The sequence below is a fragment of the Montipora capricornis genome, chromosome 9, assembly GCF_036669925.1.
Source record: "Montipora capricornis isolate CH-2021 chromosome 9, ASM3666992v2, whole genome shotgun sequence".
Classification (NCBI taxonomy): domain Eukaryota; kingdom Metazoa; phylum Cnidaria; class Anthozoa; order Scleractinia; family Acroporidae; genus Montipora; species Montipora capricornis.
In genome coordinates, this window is record NC_090891.1 from 49,643,610 (window position 1) to 49,663,718 (window position 20,109).

General features: G+C 38.3%; 1 protein-coding gene across 1 annotated transcript in view; it reads right to left on the minus strand.

The window, feature by feature from the left end:
* LOC138017724 (uncharacterized) overlaps positions 1-18,807 on the minus strand; it is a 20,579-nt gene extending 1,772 nt beyond the window's left edge. The window contains exons 1-17 of the mRNA XM_068864730.1: positions 18,624-18,807; positions 18,290-18,547; positions 17,967-18,081; positions 13,452-13,623; positions 11,495-11,568; positions 10,981-11,162; positions 10,846-10,905; positions 9,967-10,053; positions 8,901-9,080; positions 7,980-8,071; positions 6,658-7,175; positions 5,495-5,538; positions 5,125-5,236; positions 4,318-4,360; positions 2,142-2,363; positions 369-426; positions 1-166 (exon numbers count right to left, since the gene is read on the minus strand). The exon at positions 1-166 is cut by the window's left edge and continues 1,772 nt beyond it. Of these exons, the coding sequence (XP_068720831.1) occupies positions 17-166; positions 369-426; positions 2,142-2,363; positions 4,318-4,360; positions 5,125-5,236; positions 5,495-5,538; positions 6,658-7,175; positions 7,980-8,071; positions 8,901-9,080; positions 9,967-10,053; positions 10,846-10,905; positions 10,981-11,162; positions 11,495-11,568; positions 13,452-13,623; positions 17,967-18,081; positions 18,290-18,547; positions 18,624-18,695 (2,439 nt within the window). The 5' untranslated portion in view covers positions 18,696-18,807 and the 3' untranslated portion in view covers positions 1-16. The remainder of the gene's footprint in view (positions 167-368; positions 427-2,141; positions 2,364-4,317; positions 4,361-5,124; positions 5,237-5,494; positions 5,539-6,657; positions 7,176-7,979; positions 8,072-8,900; positions 9,081-9,966; positions 10,054-10,845; positions 10,906-10,980; positions 11,163-11,494; positions 11,569-13,451; positions 13,624-17,966; positions 18,082-18,289; positions 18,548-18,623) is intronic.
* Between the last annotated feature and the right edge of the window lie 1,302 nt (positions 18,808-20,109).

The window sequence follows — 20,109 nt, forward strand, 5'->3', positions numbered from 1 at the left end:
ACTGCAAAAGTGAAAATTAAATAAGATGCGAGGCTAGTTTCTTAACCTCTTCCATAATCCTTAATCTTGGGCCAAGTGGAATCCCCAAACTCTGTAGTCTTTCCTCCGTCATGTATGAAAGTTCCAATATCCCCACTTGCTCTGCCTCGAAGTTATCTGCAAATCTCTGTTGAATGTTGAAGCATACGATCAAAACATGTAGTGTCGCAATCAGTAGAAAATGAACCAATCACAACAAGCCAAAACAAGAACTTACAACTGGCAAAAAGAGAAGGAAAACGAGTCACAAATGGGTTCGAAAAAAGGTATGGCACGAGACGTTTTAGCCAACCACGAGAGAGTAAAGAAATCAAAGCTGACAATATTACCTCGTATCCCAGTTTCTTGAGAAAGATGGCCAGGAGAGGTGGGTCTTCACCAAAGAAACTGTAAAAAACAGGAGGTAAGTGTTATTATTATCCAACTGTATTATTTATTGCACAAGAGCGCACGAAAAGAGTACAAATATTCCACGATATCGTACAGTTAGTTATTTTGTACACTTAGTTATTGTACAGAAGAGAACTGGTTTGACTAGCGCTTGTCACGCACAAATCTGTCACCCACACGTTCTGGGTTGTTAATAATTCATTTGCTTAAAATTTAATGCAAAAAGGTTGGATAATAAATAGCTTTTAAGATGTTTTGGTGTGTAGTATCGCCCAGTATTTCCACTAGTTGTTCGTAGAGATACTACAAACCAAAACATATAAGACATATTTATCGTACATGCGTAACTGAGATTTATACCACAATAAATGTTCAAATGACCAGTGATTCGTAACAAAATTAGGGCAGTTTGAGAGGTCGGGCGCTTTTTGAGAAAGGAATCCGGTATGACCAACCACTGGCCGCAAAGGAAAATTTTCCGCATGCAATGACAAGAACGTTGTCAGTTTTGGCGCCTTTCACTGACGGCTTCACATAGAAAAAGTGAGCCATGGCTTCTTCTTTGAGCAACTCAAGGTTCGTTGAGATTGATTCGTTTGCGTGCCTCTTCCACTACCAGGAAAAACTGAACAGAGTTCAGCTGGTTCCTCGCTCTTGTGCGTTTCTTTCTTTGCAGCACGAAAATATCAATCGTATGCAGCGATTATGCATGATATATATACATATATATCTACTACATAAATCTAGAAGTGTCGAGCAACGTAACAGAAATCCTTTAGGCACAAAATTACTGTCCCAAAAGTACAAACCGGCGGCCGTTTGAAGGAAGAAATAAACTGTTTTTGAGCTATTATTAACTCCACAAATTACTCAGCAAGAGAATTTGTGGTTATTGGTTGCGTTCTGTATTGTCAATGAGGTGGTCAGTGGGTTGGTTTCCATGGACACTTAACTGCTAGGAACAGGAGAGTTTTTCAAAAAACGTTTTTCTTTCCCTAAGAATTAACTAACCCCAACATTATTAAATGGTGATAAAAAAAATTGAACGATATCTTTTTAGCGTGTTTTTTGACACTTTCGTTTTAAAAAACCCAGATATTTGTTTTAGCGATGATAATACTAATTGGAACACATCCATTTAAAGGAGGAAATTGAATATTACTTCAAGTGGCTTTTGATATAACATGCTCTGCCATTTTTAGAAATTTAAATTCGAAAACTACAAGAGTTTGTTATTTGGGATTCAAGCCGTAAATGTCATTTTTAATTTCCACAATTGCAGAGGGACAGTTCGGAGAAACCCACGGATCGAGTTGATAATTTGAAGAATATTACTTGCCCGTTCACTCCAAATATTAGCAAACAAATTATTAAAAGCAACCTCTATCAGCTTTGTATCACTTACCTCACAGCTTCCCAAAACTAAGATTTAAGGTAGAGCTGTCATTTAGAAGCCGTTTTAATCTCCTTCTAGACTTTCTTTACATGTAGATTAATGATCCTTTAATTAATGTAGATAGATTTGCTAATGTCACTGACAGAGAAGATGGTAAGCCCATTTCATATACTTCTAACACATTTTAAAATATTTTTGAGACCATGAGTCCTGAAGTGCTCCTCAGGAAAGTCTTCCTTTCATTTAATCCTTATGAACACAGACCTAAGAGCTACCAGGAATGACCCCGCTGCAGCCTTGGACAATTTACACACACCTCCTAAGTTTCTTTACTCGTCGCGTTTGAAGCACTGTGTTTTCCTTGTCAAGGTGGTCAACATGATCGGCTCCGTACTCTTGCACATGAACTTGTTTTCTCATGTCATCCATATCTTGGCTTATTGACGCTTGGGATCGTAATTCTGATGAAAGATGTGCCACGCTTCTTGCTAATGTTACAACATGAGATTCCAATCGTCCAAATCGTTTGTTCACGGCCCTGTTTCAAAATACAATCGGACTTCTTTACTTAATACTAAGGGTTCAACCTCGAGGAAGATCTAAACACGCGACGCTTTAGGACATTAAGTAATATTCAAGCATATTAAGTACAACTACAAATAAATGTAACGACCCTCTCATGCACACTCCTCAACCGTCGCGAGTCGGTCAAAAGCGAACATCACGCGTCAATTGATGAGAAAAGGTCACTGTAACATCACATTTTTTGTCTGGAAAATTTGTGGTGCGTCTTACATTCAACCATCAAAGAACAAGTGGACAAAGCAACGAAATTCGAGTACCTGACGTTATCAAGAACTAAAGAAACCGTGGGTGGTAGAAACAGGAAAATAGAGCACACGTAACAACAACACGAATCCCTGACGACAACATGCCAGAGCGTGGTCCAAATCTTTAAAGGTACAAATTTGATAATTAATATTGGGTCAATTTTTTTCTTCGTCATTAATTGGCTTGAATCCTCAGCATGATTCTAGGTGACGGGGTCAGAAATTGAGAAAAACTAAGATTAAACAATCATTAGCTATAGACAGGAATCTTCTAATAAATGATACTGATAAATGAAATAAGCGAGATATCTGTAAGGGTATTTCCAAGGATGATGAAATCCCCATACAATCGCATGCGAATATTGTACACGCAGACAATCTCATGAAACGTATCTATAATTCAGGTAAACAATACTAATAATACTGTATCTGCATTTACGGCTATATGTATTTATAACATAATTAGGAGAGTACGCGCACTTTCATTGGTCAATAGCTGTGTTTAGATGAGAGTATGGCCACACGGATGTGACATCACACGAATTTCGATTGGTTATGAAGTCAGACGCGCGTTGATTGGCTGGTAGGAAATATGAGCGTTTATCAAGAAAATCTGTTTCAATCAAGAAGTGAAAAAACTGCATTTTCTTTCATTCGTCGAGTTATCTTTGAGGAATATTTTATAAAAGGAATAGAGGACTTTTTTCCGTGTTTCCATAACCACATCTAAACACGCGGGGGAGTTGGGAGAATTCTCGACAGTTATGCACACCCTCGACTGCGTCTCGGGTATGCATAACTGTCTCGAATTCTCCCAACTCTCCCTTGTGTTTAGATGAGGCTATGAAAACACGGAAAACGTCCTCTATTGCTTAAATACCAGTCATGCGACTTTAATGCTGCGTCTTCGTTGGATGTCGCTTTTATGACCCAGCTATGACTAAATCTTACCAAAAACAGGGGATAAATTGACGAAACAGTAAATCAATTCAAATCAAAGAAATTAAAGAAGATTAAATCAAATCAAATGTTTCTTTTCTATGAGAAGCGAAAAGCGCAGTAACCGAAGGAAAAAAATGTCCTTCGGACCAGATTAAAGAACGAAGAAATTCAACCTATGAAACACAAATCGATACCAAAGGCATATTGGTTAAAGGCAAGCGCTTTCGCAGCTGCGCTAATTACATAATCTTGTTACTCAGATTTTAATGGAAATTAAAGCTTTAAATGGAAGGAACTAACCATTATTTAGTATCACCCAACTAATGGACTAATGCAAATCCTGCATTTTGATTGGCTACGCTACTAGAGGACTATTAGTAATAGTCCTCGCGCAGCGAAAAGCGTGACGCTTTCTTTCGTTTATTGCCAAATAAACATATTTTCTATTTGCATTTGCTAACTTTATTATTGCCTTCGCCCTCAGGGGCCACGGGTCAATAGCTCATAAGGCGAAGCCACCAATGTGGCCTGAGTTCTATTCCCAGACTCGGCGTGTATGTGGGTCTTCAACGGGCGCCAAGAGCTAGAAAACGCGCGGAAGCCGGTGATTGGTTTTAACCAATCACTAAGCGTAGTTATGTAAAACCAAGTTACTTCAACTCATCCGCTTTATAGAGTAAACTAATCATATCTCGATAATTATTTGAAATACCGTCTTACTTGATATCTTTGTTCCTCTGTTTCTTATAGGCTGCCAGGCTTGCTGAGAACATTGATAAGAAAATAAGTAAATAAACAAACAAATATAAGAAAACATGCCCCACCTTTTGCATTATTCCACAGAGAGCATACGTAAGCATCACTAATAAACCTTGAACAGTCAAACTGAACCACCACTTTTGCCTTTACAGGCGCTGCTTACAAAATGGTGCGCTTTTTCAACCTACATTTGATTTCTAAAATAAAAGGGATGCTGGAAAACGTTTAACTCGGGCTACTCTGAGAATTACCAAAGAAACTATACAGAAAAACTTCAACCCACCGACAGGGTTGACGGCTTTGGGCCAAAACGTTACCGAATTAGACTGCGTTTCTATGGGAAATTCCGTTCCAAAAATAGCCCGAGGATGCATTTTTTTCAACCAAAGTATTGCGAAATCAGTGAAAGAATTTCAATAACCAACGTGGGCAAACATTCTTAGTTCTAGCTTCACAGCCATATCTCGCAGACCACAAACAACCCCTTTGAATCCTTCACGTAAAAAACCAATCGCATCCTGTTTTTCAGATCTGATAATGGAAGCTTCTATATTGAAAAACCTGCGTTTGGAAAAACGAAAAAAACCCGCCTGATTTGCTTTAGAATTAAAAAAAACGACTGAGTTCGTATTTTCTCAAAGAGAGGAACCTGATTAATGTTCACTTTCCACTTTTACAATATATTGGGCAATTACACAGAGCGTGTGAGAAAACTCGCAAAAAGTTTCTTTTTCCAAAACAAGTGCACACTTGGAAATCAGAACAAACCTCTGATATCCGCCGCACGTTGACTGTTTCTTTCCTTCGAGTTTTTAGAATCCTTGGAGCCAACTTCCATGGTAGATAAGATCTCACCATACATTCCTTCCAGAGTTTCAAGCTATGTTGAAATAAACAAAGACCCAAAATGCATTTTAACTGACGATTTACGATTAAAATACTTCTCTAAAATCAAACTGCACTGTCAGAGAACAGACATGGCATCTATATTTGATATTACTTCAATCAATGGAATCCAGTTACTTTTCCAAGAACACAATCGTATAAAAAAGTGATTCAAAATGCTAACCTTTTTATTGCCCGTACACCTATAAAACTCTGTCAATTTTTGAGCCAGAGCGCTAAACTTTCTATTTACCTGCTTCCGTATGCTTTGTAAATCCTGGGACTTCTTTCCCTTTCCTAAGGAGGAAAATTTGGAAATGAGTAAGAATAATACTCCTCATTCATTCACAGTCGCTGTTAATCGGTAGAAATTACTGTTTTAAAACGGATAAGAGATAACTTTACTCTTCTAAACAACATTCGGGGCACATGCATGAATGTATCAATCACTACGACTGATCCAAAATTTTTTGGTTTTATCAACAGAGTTGATAATGTAAATTGGCCACCGTACAGAGATTCTAAAAGCTGACGTTTCGAGCGTTAGCCCTTCGTCAGAGCCCTTCGCTCTGACGAAGGGCTAACGCTCGAAACGTCAGCTTTTAGAATCTCTGTACGGTGGCCAATTTACATTATCAACTCCGTTGATAAAACCAAATTTTTGTATACTACTTCCCCACCGACGCAGCACCACAGTTTCTTTAGAAACTACCCCTTCACTACGACTGATCTACGAGTTTTTAATCAGGGAAACAGGAACCCGTTGATAAATTTATACGTCTTGCCCAAAGTTATTACGAATCAAACACAGACTGTTGAAAACAATCTAAACATAAAAGAGAACCCAAGCAAGGAGGATGTTTTTTCAATCGCTGTCGTCTTGGAGTGCAGGGATGGCGCAGTGATGGTGCAGTGATGGCGCAGTGATGGCGCAGTGATGGTGCAGTGATGGCGCAGTGATGGCGCAGTGATGGTGCAGAGATGGCGCAGTGATGGCGCAGTGATAACGCAGTGATGGTGCAGTGATGGCGCAGTGATGGCGCAGTGATGGTGCAGGGATAGCGCAGTGATGGCGCAGTGATGGTGCAGGGATAGCGCAGTGGTGAGAGCACTCGCCTCCCACCAATGTGGCCTGGGTTCGATTCCCAGACTCGGCGTCATATGTGGGTTGAGTTTGTTGATTCTCTACTCTGCACTGAGAGGTTTATCCCCAGGTACTCCGGTTTCCCCTCTCCTCAAAAACCAACATTTGACTTAAGTTTCGTTAATTGTTAATTTTAGTTTACAGGGTTCCCAATTAGTGCTCCAGCGATAGACCGACTAGACACTTGAATAAAGTTCCTTTCCTTTCCTTTCCTCCACGCAGTAATCGACATCACACTTAATAATCGACATCACACATAGCTTTGGCGGTACCTCTATCCCTTCGACTCCCAGGCGTTCCACTTCCGCTTCTGCGTCGACGCGACCGATAATCATCATCATCATCAGAGCTCAAACCAGACGACGAATCTGAAGTACTGACAAACACAAATGTAGCAACAGATGACGCGGGCGACAGTGTCGGAAGCATCGGCGTTTCCGCGGGGGTCACCGAATCCGAACCGGAAGCTGGTGTCGACGTCGAAGACCTGTCCGCTAACTTGTCAGCAACTTGTTTGAGGAAATCAGCATGAGAACTTGCTCGTTCGAATCGCTGTGGAGGTGTTCCTTCTCCTTTTACGACTTTCCTTGTTCCACTGCTCTCGCTATGAAAGCTTCCACTTCGGGTCTCCTTAGAAGACTTTTGAGAGACAGAGGTCTGAGGTTGTGCAGTCAGTGGGTCTTGTGGAGCTGCTGTTGCAAGTTTGCGACGTGGTACGGGTGAACGAGCTGATGAATCTGAGTCCAGTCTGCTGCGTCTGCTCTGAGGTGCTTGAGGCAGTTTAGCTCCTCTGGAGAAGAATTTACAAGACAGAGTTGACCTAATGGTAACAGCAAATGCAATGACCAGAAGCTCATGCATGACCTTAAAGCGTTTATCTCTGGTTCAGAGCTGGGGGTTTTTCTAGTTTTTAAAATTTCCCTATTTGGATATAACGTAGCTCACGCATTTTCACGCGCGTGCAGCTTCGATCTTATTTTTGTCCATATTTGGGCATAAAATTGGTGTCCTAAAGATCCCCAACTTTGTTCCAAGGAAAAGAGTTGCAAGTTGTAAACACGCTTCAAGGTCACGTGCCTCTGAATAACAAAGCCACAAAAAATGGTCATAATAAATAAGCAAGAACAATTGACAAGCACGTGTAGCATGCATTTATTAAGTCCTTCTTACTTGCCGTATTCAGTGCATTACGGTTTCGACAGTTTCCATAAAACCAGTCATATAATACTACAGTGTACAAAGTAAACGAGACACAAAACAGCTACAATAGCGCAAGAGAATATCAAGCGACCGTTTAGCCGACGTTGCTGATCCTTGAAATCCCCAGTATATACGAGAAATAAGGCATATTTCACGTACATGTACATATAAATCGAAGGTGATGATAATGACATCCTTGCTGGATATAACAATGATTGCTCTCTGCCACAAAGGATGGTGGGAAGGGACCGGCGCTTCCTTGGCCACTTAACCCATTGGGTGAATTACACAGTTTGATTGAAGCAAAAATTCTGGCATTGCGAAAAAACCGATGCACAGACGAAGGCCTCGAGCCGAAAAATCTTTGAACCAGAGTCCACACAAATGTACACACCTTGATGGTTTTACATTTCCTGTGAAGCTGTTTGTTCTTCCTTGGGATCGCCCCTTCTGAACATTCCGCATCTTTTGAGATGGGTGACTTGGCTAAAGAACAGTACAAACACACAGTTTTAATATTTAAAAAAACAACAACAACAAACCAATCAAACAAACAAACAAAAGACGAATTATGTCATTATGCATAATTTTTATCTTTCCAACAAACACCTGTGCCTAATTTGCTCATAAGCTCTCAGCTTCTCTTGAGCTCTAACTTATTTGAGAGATTAAACCTTCTCGTTTACGAGAAACGGCAAGCTGCAGCTTTTCATCAAAGCATCAGTGAAAAGAACTAAAATCTAACAAGTTTCTTTGAAATTTAGAAGAACGCAAATTTCAATCTCCCCACTACCGTTAGGTTGATGCTACTGTAAATCAGACAAGTGTCGACAAGCTACTGTAAACGTTTCGCAAGTGGTTTGAGCTTCAAGAGCATACAAATTTCGAAACATTTTGACGTATGAAACACTCGCGACCTCACAAATAAGGAATTTAAGCACGCGACGTTTTTGAGCCGCGGACAGTAACCGGAAATGAACATTTCGCATGTCAGGACAGTCGTGTCTCTCAGATTTTTTGCCCAATCATCTCTAATGGAGGAAAGATACTTAGCAATATAACGGTGGTAGTGACAAAACAAGTTAAAAGGGAAAACAGCTCACTTCCGGTTGCCGTCTGCCGCTCAAAAACGTCGCGTGCTTAAGGTCTGTCGAACAAAAATGCCTAACCTGTTGCTCCACTAACAATAAGACAAAAAATACATTAATTTTGTACTCATTCACACATCCGGTCTGCAAATTAAAGTCTTGCCATACCGGTACTCAAAATAACTGATTACTATTACAAAACAAAAAAACCAACTCCGTTCTAATACCACATAGCCAATTCTGTCTAGATCTTTCAACCCGCTGAAGTCCTTTTGGTTGAGCTTCCCATCAGGTTTATCCTCTTCAGCGACATCCAACAGTGATTGAAGCCTTCGCTCCACGTCGTCGTCGTCATCAAAAGTTGGCGGTCTCGGTGGTGGTGGAATCAGCAGCTCTTCTTCTGTTTCCTGTTAATGGTAAAAAGTATCATCTGAAAGATCAATCTGCTGCACATTTCGACCAAAGAAACGAGCAGAAAAACGAGGCCAAGAAGAATGGAGAAGGTGAGCAACACTGCCCCAAACATCTTCGAGCCGCACGATTGAGAAAACGTTACTTAGATACAACTCTGTCATGTTACATCCGACGAAAACCAATGAATAAATTACATGGTGAGCCTGTTCTTTGGGGGTGGGCTAGGAAGGGAGAAAAAGTAAGAACACGTTTATGACGAGGTTAGCATACACGGAACATTAACATTTCATTACTACTCGACAATTCGAGCAAAGCTGCACTAAAACGGCCTTAGACACAACAAAGAATCATAAAACTACGAATTTGACTTTCCGAGAGAGAAGTAAATAAATATCTTTGTCTAAATGTCTTATAACATGCCCTTAGATGAACGCTTCAAATGACTTTTTTCCACTCAGTTCATACCTAAGTTTTTTTTTTTAAATTTACCACTTGCTGCCACCGTTCTTAAGTAGAATCTCTATCTTTCTCTATAGAAGGGACCATCAATCGATTTTGTAAAATTCGTAAAACATACAACTATAGTATATTATTACATTGTTAGTTTTTATTATAAGGAGTAATTTTAAGTCGTTACTTTTATATCAAGAAAATGTATGTTATTATAGTTTATATCAGTAGTCTTAGTCATAATTTTATATTCATATTGTAAATTAATTCTGAAAAGCCCCTCGGGAGAATTAATAAAGTATTTTGTTGTATTGTATTGTATTGTATTGGTCTGTCTGTTACTTACATGTAAGGTATCACTGCTACTTATCCTTCATAACAAAGCATTTTTATTACCACATGATCCGTCTTTTTTTGACATTTTTTTACCTCTTCATTGTGTCCTCCAGGATTCGGTGAATTCAACAATGATCTTAATCTTTCTTCAAGTGATATCGTTCCATTGGGGGTCCGAATCTACGGGACAAGGATGTGATCAAAATGGCAAAGTGCACAATGTATAATCACACAGATATGGATGTTTAACACAAATGTCATGTGTTTCAATTAAGGACAGTGCCTACTAATTCAAAGGTATTTTTTCTCAGGTTTATGATTATGCAGGAAATGTAGATCTTGACAAGTGTCATTGAAATCCAAAAAGAAAATTGGGGGTAACCACGCATTTTTCAAAGATAATTGATGAATAATATTTGTAAAAAGCTTTAAAATGCAAAGCAATGTATGGCGTTCTTTCTCAAATTGAAGCTTAATTATCTCTCAAAAATGCATGGTTACCACCAATTTTCTTTTTGGATACCAAGACTACTTACTAAGATCTACTTTATCCGGATAGTTTTAAACCGCGCAAAAATATCCCTGAATTAGTGAGCATCACCGATAGGAGACTTGAGTATCTTGAGATGCACAGAACGTATGCACAATAACAATAGTACGCACCGTCCTTAAGTGAACCTAATGCCACCGTTTACTGTGAATCCACAGCACTTCGAGATAGGCCATATTTCCATTACAATGCATAGCCGGACAACTACGAGTCACCGGTCCAAGCATATGCATTGGAAAAAAATTTGACTCCGAGCAAATACATGTACTAGCTGTCATTTCAATCAAGAGAGTACATAATTATTCATTATTTATCATCTGTAGGAGCCCAGGCACATACAAACCAGATGTCAATAATTGAATATGACTTCAACCTGGAGTATACTATATAATTATATGCACATTGTTTTAAAAGTGCTTTACCAGTGATGATGAATTTTCAGCCGTTTGAAGAACTCCTCGCTTGTCCAACTCTGTCCGAGTCTATAAAAAAATTAGTAATACAGAAAATTATTCTCAGTGACTTATTTGCACATTTATGCCTCAATGTTACTGTACCGTTATGATCACATCCTTTGGGTGTACAACTTTTCCCAATGGGAAAGGACTCTCACGTCCACCAAGCATGCCTGGCATGTGGAACTCTGGCAAAGAAGGGGATTTAGCCTTCTGTGTCGGTGAAGCATCATCTGAGTGGTAGCCTGAGCTGCTACCATGTGGGCGTGTCTCAATATCATACCCTAAAACAACAAAATGATAGGTTATTTGACGGAATTGCAGAAGAACGGAATTTTGCAGATCTTGTAGTGTACTTAATATGAACGTCAGGGACTGTTTGGAGCCAAGGTCAGATGATCTGCTCTAACTTTTCAAACAAAAAAATTATTTTTTGTGGATGTCATTCCTTCACCCAAATGTACAATGTATAATGAATGTTGATGGTATCGTCATACATGTACCGTTACAGTATAACCTTGTGGTAGATTTTTGACCTATCCCAAAAAAGTGACCTTTATATGCTAATGAATGAAAGTGATCATGAGATCAGGGACAAGACAGGAGAAGTACTTACTAATAGGCAATAATTGTCCACTCCCAAAATCTAAAAAGACACTGTAATGCACCCTCTTGCCTTTGGCCTCTTGGCTATTGACATGAGATGCATGTTACATATAGTTAAATGAAATTTAACATAGTTAACGTCTAGGAGCTAGTCTGGTCAGTAGTGTTTTGCAGGCGGTTGTTAGTGTCTTGGCCGTCTGGTAGCGTTGTTCAGCGTTTTGGTGCGTTCTGTAGCGGGAGCCAGTCTGGTCAGTAGCGTTTTTGCAGGCGTTTGCAGCAGTCTTAAGGTTGTGGGAGCCCTGGGGCTGACATTGTCCAGTGGTATTCCTGGTTAGTGCATGCGTTGTTGTCCCATGTGTTTGCAGCCTGTTTGTTGCTCTGTTGGCATGGCGTTGTGAGTTGAATTAGTAGTTTAGTGTTTCTTGGCATTCCCTCCCTATCCTCCCCCCCCCCCCTTTTTATTCTTTTTTTATATTTTATTTATTTATTTATTTATTTATTTATTTATTTTCTTTTCTTTCCACTGACCTATCTGGCTCAAGTGTGACGGGTGCCTGAGGGGGGCCTGGCGCCAGGGGCTTGTGGCTTGGTTGTGGGTTTATAAGAAAGCTAGTGGGGCAGGTCCAGAAAATTTACAGACTTAAGATGGGGTCAAAGAAATTGTCACCAGAGTGTATTATGGTAAAACCAAAACCCCACATTTCCACCCTACCCCACCTACTGTACAATGAAAAATGGACATTTGTGGAGATGCTGCTTTAAAGCATTCTGGGAGCATTTTTGACCAAAGGTTTAATTTTTCAAGAACAAGGAGAGTTTCAAGCCCCTAGAATATCCAAATCAAATAATAACAACAATATTTATTATTCCACTATTATGCCATTTTACCATATTTGGTCAGGAGAACGCACAAAATATGAGACAGTATTATGTACACTGTAGTGTCCTTGGTTTGACCGGTTTAGAACAGAGCAAATATGGACGGAATGGGAGTTTTTCAACGAAAGAAATTGTTTTCAACATGATGCAAAGCCTGAGAATTTAGCTTGTCTTTGCTTGTCACTCATCATTTTGTTTATCCAATCAAATAAACGATATTTGGCTGCCTTTTTGCGCTGTTTACATCATTCGCATGTGCCCTGAAGGACAGAATGATTATGTACTTTCTCAAAAACACTCTTACCAAATAAAATTGAAGCAAAGTAACATCATTTTTTGTTGTGGAATAATAAATCTCTTACTCGATGGTTTAACATATAATTAATACTCATGGACATTTACTATGCAACTTGCAAAATATCAAAATAATATCTGCGCACATTATGTTAAACCATCGAGTAAGATGTACATTTAGTCACACTTATAGTGCTAACAAGGAGAAAATAACTTCCAACCGCATAATTATAGAAAATTACAATTGATTAGGGTAAATTACAATTGATTAGGGTAATCATACAGTAACTACAGTACAATGTATGTTAGAAACTTTAGAAAAATACTAATAAATTATTTAGCATCAGACTACCAACTGATTTACCGGCAAAATAATTAAGATAACTTTAAAACAACACGTATTACACATATTAACACTCTTAGCAAATAAAATTAATTAAAGCAAAATAACACCTTTTTTGGAGTGGAATGATAAATATCTTATTCGATGATTTAACATAATTATAATACTTTCGAACATTTTGTTCATTGCTTGTATTTTCCCTCGCCTCCGCAGGGCTCGGAAAAATACTACACAACTGGCAAAATATCTCTGTGTATTATGTTATATCATCGAATAAGATGTGTGTAATGATCTCAGTGATTTCAAAACAGTCATCCAATTTTGATAAGAATGTAAAGAGGGTTTCCTTTAACCTTTCACAAAAAGGTGATTTTGGTAAATTTCTCATATCTGGGACCATAGAATTCCAGATCTTTGGTCCACCTCTGGAAGTGGCATCAGAGGCAGCAGTTAGTCAGTCTGAGGGAAAAAAGGATTTAAGCAAACAGTCAACCCACCTCCAACATAGATTCCCTGAAGGTTGACATTTCTGTTTCCCATGAAACTCATACATAGCTGTAGATTCTCCAACTTTTGTGCCCTTGTAACAGGGCGTGTATACACACCTGCAATCTTCTGACCAGCTGAAAAAATGATGTAAAAAAATCCAACTAGCTAAAACCTAACTGATATAAACTTGTAATGAATATTAAATTACAGTTCATACAGTATTGAAAACATGTTGATACGGCATTACAGGAGGGACAAAACACAGGTCACAGCTGTCACTGTTTTACCCAAACATTCATAAAAGCTTAACCTTAGGCCTAGGGTAATTAACCTTGGGCAGTGAAAATGTAAATGCATTTTTTGGGGCTGGCTTGGCATTAGGAAAGCAATTTTCACCAGCTACTTGAAATTTTTCTCCATCTACTTCAACTTTTGTTTAGGCTTATCAAGCCTAAGGTTGGCTTCAATGAATACTTACATGTAAAATTCTCGAGCTGTATCGGTAAAACAGTGACCTGTGACGTGTCGTGACATATGTTTTGTACCTGCAGGTACAGCTACATGTACTTCTTAATCTTACTTACAAGGTCCTGGTTGGGGCATTTTGTTTCCAGTATTAAAAAATTGCAAGAAAAAAAGGGGAAAAGAAGCAGAGGGTACCATTGAATCCAAAGTTAAAGGTGAGAGCAGCACTTGCCAACTTGCAAAATTTTCAAGTTCAAACAAACAAATGACAGAACATTTTAATGATTCTCTGTTAAATTGAAAGAATTTGCTAATATGAAAAATAAATTCTCATTTGTTGGCTCATTTTTCTCATCAATGCTTTATCCTGAGAAAATTGTTTTGACTATGCATGGTGCCTGAGCTTGCTCTCATACTGTAGGTGTTAGTTATTACTACACAATGCATAAGTAAGTCACTAAGTGAGAGATCCTGTTTTAAGTTCATGACAAAGTGAAGTGCTCTTAGACTAGTAGACACTACACTGACAGAGTTACATGTAAATGTTATGTTAGATCACAAAAGCAGCAGCCTAATTAAAACCAAATGCAAAGCACGATAATTCATCACAATTTTAAAATTCTCAGTAGAGTAAAATGTGAAAATAGATGACAAAATCTCATTTTCTCAGTACTAATGGAGCTGAGGTGGATAATAAGCAACAAACAAGTTGGAGTATTAAGAAACATCCACAAATACAAGCATTTGCATCACATAACAGAAGCAACTTATCTACTTTTTCGTTTCTGCCATTTTAGCATGTTCCTGGTTTCACAGCATCCCAAACATTGCTTTACCAACAGACTTGTAGCTCAAAATGTCACAAAGAGTTGGTGGTTCCTTTAAATTTCTGTGCATGATCAATCATGATTCCAATTGAAAGAGCATAACAACAAGGCCACCTTGTTGGTTTTGATGAAAAAACTTACAAACTTGCTGTGTTATGCATCAATGACTTTATTATACAATGCCAATAGTTAATAAGTAATACCATAACCTTAAAGAGTCTATTGACAGAGGAGTGGAGTCAGTCAATTTGAAGAAATTATACATTCATGAAGCAAAGAGAAATCAGAGAAAACAACCGAAAATATGCTTTTAAAATAAACAAATCTTTACATTTTTTTTCGGGGAATACATGCATTAAGACCTTTTTAGTCTTACGTAATGCTCTAGATTTCATTAAAGCTGATCAAAGAGATTGTGATCCTAATAAAAAGAATGCCACAATCTTTAATCATGTTTACATAAAACTTCAATGCCATGTTTGCTTAACAACTAATTTTCGCATATTTAAAATTCACAAATTTTCATAACAAAACTAATTCACGTAAACCATATCTGCTGTAGACAGATTCTGGATGAGCATTATAGATGTATGTTCTCTTTATTTGCCACTGAACCTGAAGAATCTGTTGCTCGTAAACCAGTTGACAAATCAGTGTTTATATGGGAGACCGTCCCTAAGGTTCCCTTTTCTAAAAAAGATTGTTTCCTTGTTCCTGAAATTACGATTGTACTTCCAAACTTGTTCTCAGCTTTTTGATCCCTAAAATGGTTCATGTTCCCTTTTCCCCTAAGGGCCGATTTACACGGTGCGATTTTTGTCGCTTGCGACAAGCTCACGACAGGCCTACAACATGAGTTACAATTGTCGCAGCATTTTAAAACATGTTTTAAAATGCTACGACATTTTTCGGACATACACAACAATCATAAGTCATGTCATGGGCCTGTCGTAAGCCGTTGTCGCATGCGACAAAAATCGTACCGTGTAAATCAGCCCTAAGATATTTTGTCTTTGTTCTCCTGTTCCTCAGTTCAAATTACCCATGTTCCCTTGTTCTCCAATCGGTCAGTGTAAAATGCAGACTGAGGTTATAACGTAACTGTTGAAAAAGCCCAAACCCCTTAGAAATGCTAGCCTTAGGCCTTAGTAATTAGGCCTAAAACAATATTTAGGCTTAACTGTTAGCATTTCTAATGGGTTTGGGCTTTTTCAACAGTTAAATTATATTTATTATTCTTATAATATTCGGCAAATAATTGTTAATCAATATACATAATACGTACAACTATATAAATGTTCTAACTGTTGCAAAATACTCAAAATACTCAAAATACTGGGATAAGGATAAGACTATTGATCAGCGGCCCCAATTTGATCCTTAACTTCTTAAATTAATAAGCCCTATAATTTCATTATGCGTATTCTCCATTCCAATCTCCATACATTTCATTTGTACTGATAAGTAGAATTTGCTTAACAATCATGAATTTTTTGCTTGCTGATTCTTTCCTTAATTTTGTCAAAACTGAAAAGGGATGATTGGCCTGAATTAATTGGAAACTAATCTAAATGACCTTATGGTTTAGCAAAAGTAATAACCTACAGTTTATACTTAACTGTCACATTCGGCTCATATTTAGCCTGGCTTATCATAATCATTAATATTATAATAGTCAGTGATTTGATTTTGAGTTGTATAGTTCAGACAGCAGATCACTTGCCCAAATTTTCCTTGAACAACTCAGTCTTATCCCAATACGTTTCTGTTTTACTTCTCCTGTTGCTACTGCTAATGCAAATGCGGCTACTGAAGAAACTATCCAACCTGCCTCTCAAAGGCCTAACCCTAAACCCCAGGATCTGGAACAGTTCATGCCCTTCTTATATATTTGTATAAATTTCCATTTACAGACCTGTGAAGCCAGTTTGAGATTGATTTTCATACAAATTTAGGCAGACTCACTCTAAAGAGCCAGAGTTTCTGGCTTAAATATAGTTTGTTAAAGTTAAAATATTTTGGATGCTAGGAAAGTCGATTTTGGAAAATGATATGTGAAACAGCATTTTATGGCCAGAACTGAACTTAAAAACCCTGTCCAAAATTAGCTTAGTCAGTGAAAATGCCAGGTACAATGTTCAAGCATTGGAGGACGTTTTCCATGTTTCTATAGCCTCATCCAAACACGAGGGGGAGTTGGAAGAATTCGAGACAGTTATGCAAACCCGGGACACAGTCGAGGGTTTGCATAACTGTCGAGAATTCTCCCAACTTCCCCGAGTGTTTAGATGAGACTATGGAAACATGGAAAAAAGTCCTCTATTGCTTATATAAAATATTGCTCAAAGATAATTTGACAAATGAAGGAAAATGCAGATTTTCTTGATACACGCTCATATTTCCTACCAGCCAATCAAAACGCATGTCTGACTACATAACCAATCAAAATTTGTGTGATGTTGCAGCCCTGTTTCCATACTCTCATCTAAAGACAGCTGTTGACCAGTGAGAGTGTGCGTATTATCCTAATTATTTTATAAATGGGAATAGTACATGTAGTTCTAGTAATTAACGTTTCCATCAGTTTTTTAGAAGATATTATACCACAACGTCAAGAAGTCTTCCACAAAAGTCAAAGTCCCGGTTTCGCAAGGCAAATAGCAGACACTAAAGACGAAATCTTCCCTTTGCATACTTGCTCAATTCAGAAAAACAATATATTATCAAAAAAAGATAAGATATCATTTATAATGACTAAGCCCTGTGGCCTCAAATACTTATTTTTGCCTAACAGAATATCAAGGTCAAAAATTTGTACAGACCGACAGCAAAATATTAGGAAATTCTAACCGATGACACATAAGACAAACACAGAAACAACGACAAAACAATCATCTTTCTGTAATGGAAAAAGGTGAAATCAAGCACTTCCAATATCTGAAGTGCCTCTTATCCATGTGGAAATTTTAAAAACCGCAAAATCCAAATTCCAAATTTCGAAATCAATATTTCCTGCAAATAACGTTGAGACTTTTAACGCTGCTGTTTTTTTTTTTTTCAAGAGTTCGCATACAGATCCTTGCAACTTCATATTGTTTTGTTTTATTGTTAAGTTGATAGACTCGCATAAGTACGTCAAGGTACATGTACAAGTGGGGAATTAATATCATGATCGACGATCTTACCAAGCGTTTCCAATAGATAAACCAAGGTCTGTCCATCGCCCACAGAACGGCGGATGTCAGAAATAAGCCTTCGCTTTCCTCTCTTAAGCAGCTGATTTGCCCAAGATGTGTGATCCTTTGAACAAACCAGAATACGTAGAATGGTTTTTGTTATTAAAACATAAGCAATCTTAGACTTGCTACTTAGTGATCAAGATTAAGGACGTGATTTTATCACCGCTCATTTTACGTGCGACCAATTACGTTTAAACACAGATCGATAGACTTTGACGGAGAAATATTTGAGCGTTACTTGAACTTTGAATAAAGTTATAATTGATCACCTGACATTCCTTTAATGCCCATTCACCAGTTACCGAGACTTTCACTGGCGCATTCTTGTTATGAAATGCCGGAAAGGCAGAAGCATCTCTTTTGCTTCTTGCGTTCGTTGCCGTGAAAGCCTGCTTGGATGCCACTCCAGCTTTTTGTGCTACAGGATGCCGCAGACTTTCGGGTAAACTTAAATCCGTGTTTTGAGCAGCTGTGACCTTCCCCTGAGAAATTGTCGGCTGTAATTCGACATCACTATTCCAACTTTGCTGGGGATAAATTAAAAAGCACAGTTTATAGCACATCGAAACTGTCCGGTTCATCAACTTTCAAGATTGTACTCACAACCGGTTGCTGCCCGCCAACTCCGATCTTTAGCTTCCTCGAATGTCCACGAACTTGCTTCGCATCTGTCATTTTGATTTAATGTTAATTCCAAGCATTTAAAGGCCCCATTATGTTCAAAGGCATGATTTCAACTGCCTCAAATCAAAATGGTGAATCGGTGTGAAATTAGTGCTGCTTTTGACGTGTGTGTCAATTTCAGTCACGGTCTTTTGCCACAATCCCATTGGCTAAACCCCTCGCCAATTGATTATCACTTCATTAACCTGTTTGTGTTGTCTTTTTTACTTTTCCTTGACCTATTTGTTTCAGGATTCATATAATTACGCTTTGGTATCTTACGCCGGAGAGTTTGTCGATAAATCTACAACCTGCTTTTCTTTCACTCGTTAATACATGCTCTTAAAGCCATTTGAATTAGTTTTGTATATTCAATACATTAACGCAAGATCGCGTGATTTGCACTTTGCGTTTGTTATTCATCTCCAAGGATTACAAGTATTACTATCAGTTGTTCATCTTCCGCAAAATTCCCTCGATAGTGAAATTTCAAAAAAAAAAGAAAAAGAAAGAAGACTGTAGCGATATCGTCTTTCAGAAATCTAACGTACAACAAAGATGTAACTCAAGTAACCTCGAAATGTATGGGTAGCCTTTGTCCTACGATCAGGCCCATTTTTAGCATCGCCCATATGTTCTCTTATGTTTTCGTTTCGCCAACTCCACATTACGTACCACGCGAAACTAAAATAGAGCCTGATCGCAGGTTAAGGCAGCCGTTGAGAATTTAAACGCGTTATAAGACTTTGTATGGGAAATAAAATACCGTCGATTATAAAGCCCAAAAAATGCTCAATTTAACGAGCATTATATAAAATAAATAAAACTGACTCACCTCTGGTGTATTCTCGTGCGTTTTGGAGCTTATTTTACCGTTTCGGGAATTCACTGTAGAGCAGTGAAAACACGGAATTCCCAAAACGGTAAAATAAGCTCCAAAACGCACAAAAATGTATACACCAGAGGTGAGTCAGTTTTGTTCATTTTATTGAATGAACGTTAAATTGAGCATTTTTTAGGCTTCATAATCAACGGTATTTTATTTCCCATACAAAGTGTTATAACGCGTTTAAATTCTCAATCGCTGCCCCTAGTGAAGCAAACTTCGGCTGCCTATGGTTTGATAAGCAAAGGTTGATCACTGCCCGGGCCCCCGGGAATCATTGTTGTAAATACACCCGCCTTCAGCAAATTATTGTATTGTTCATCACTATGGGGTAATACCACCAAAAAAACCACACCATCCATTGAAGTTTTTATGTTTCAAAACTTGCCCAAATTGTATCGAAAGGTCCTGGAATTCGTCCACAGAAAGGCCAGAGAGACAACTTCACTCGTGAACCGCCATGTCTACAACAAAGCATTTTAGGCGTCCCAGTCTGCATGAAACTATCTCTGACCTCTGTCTCGAAAAGGCCAGACACGC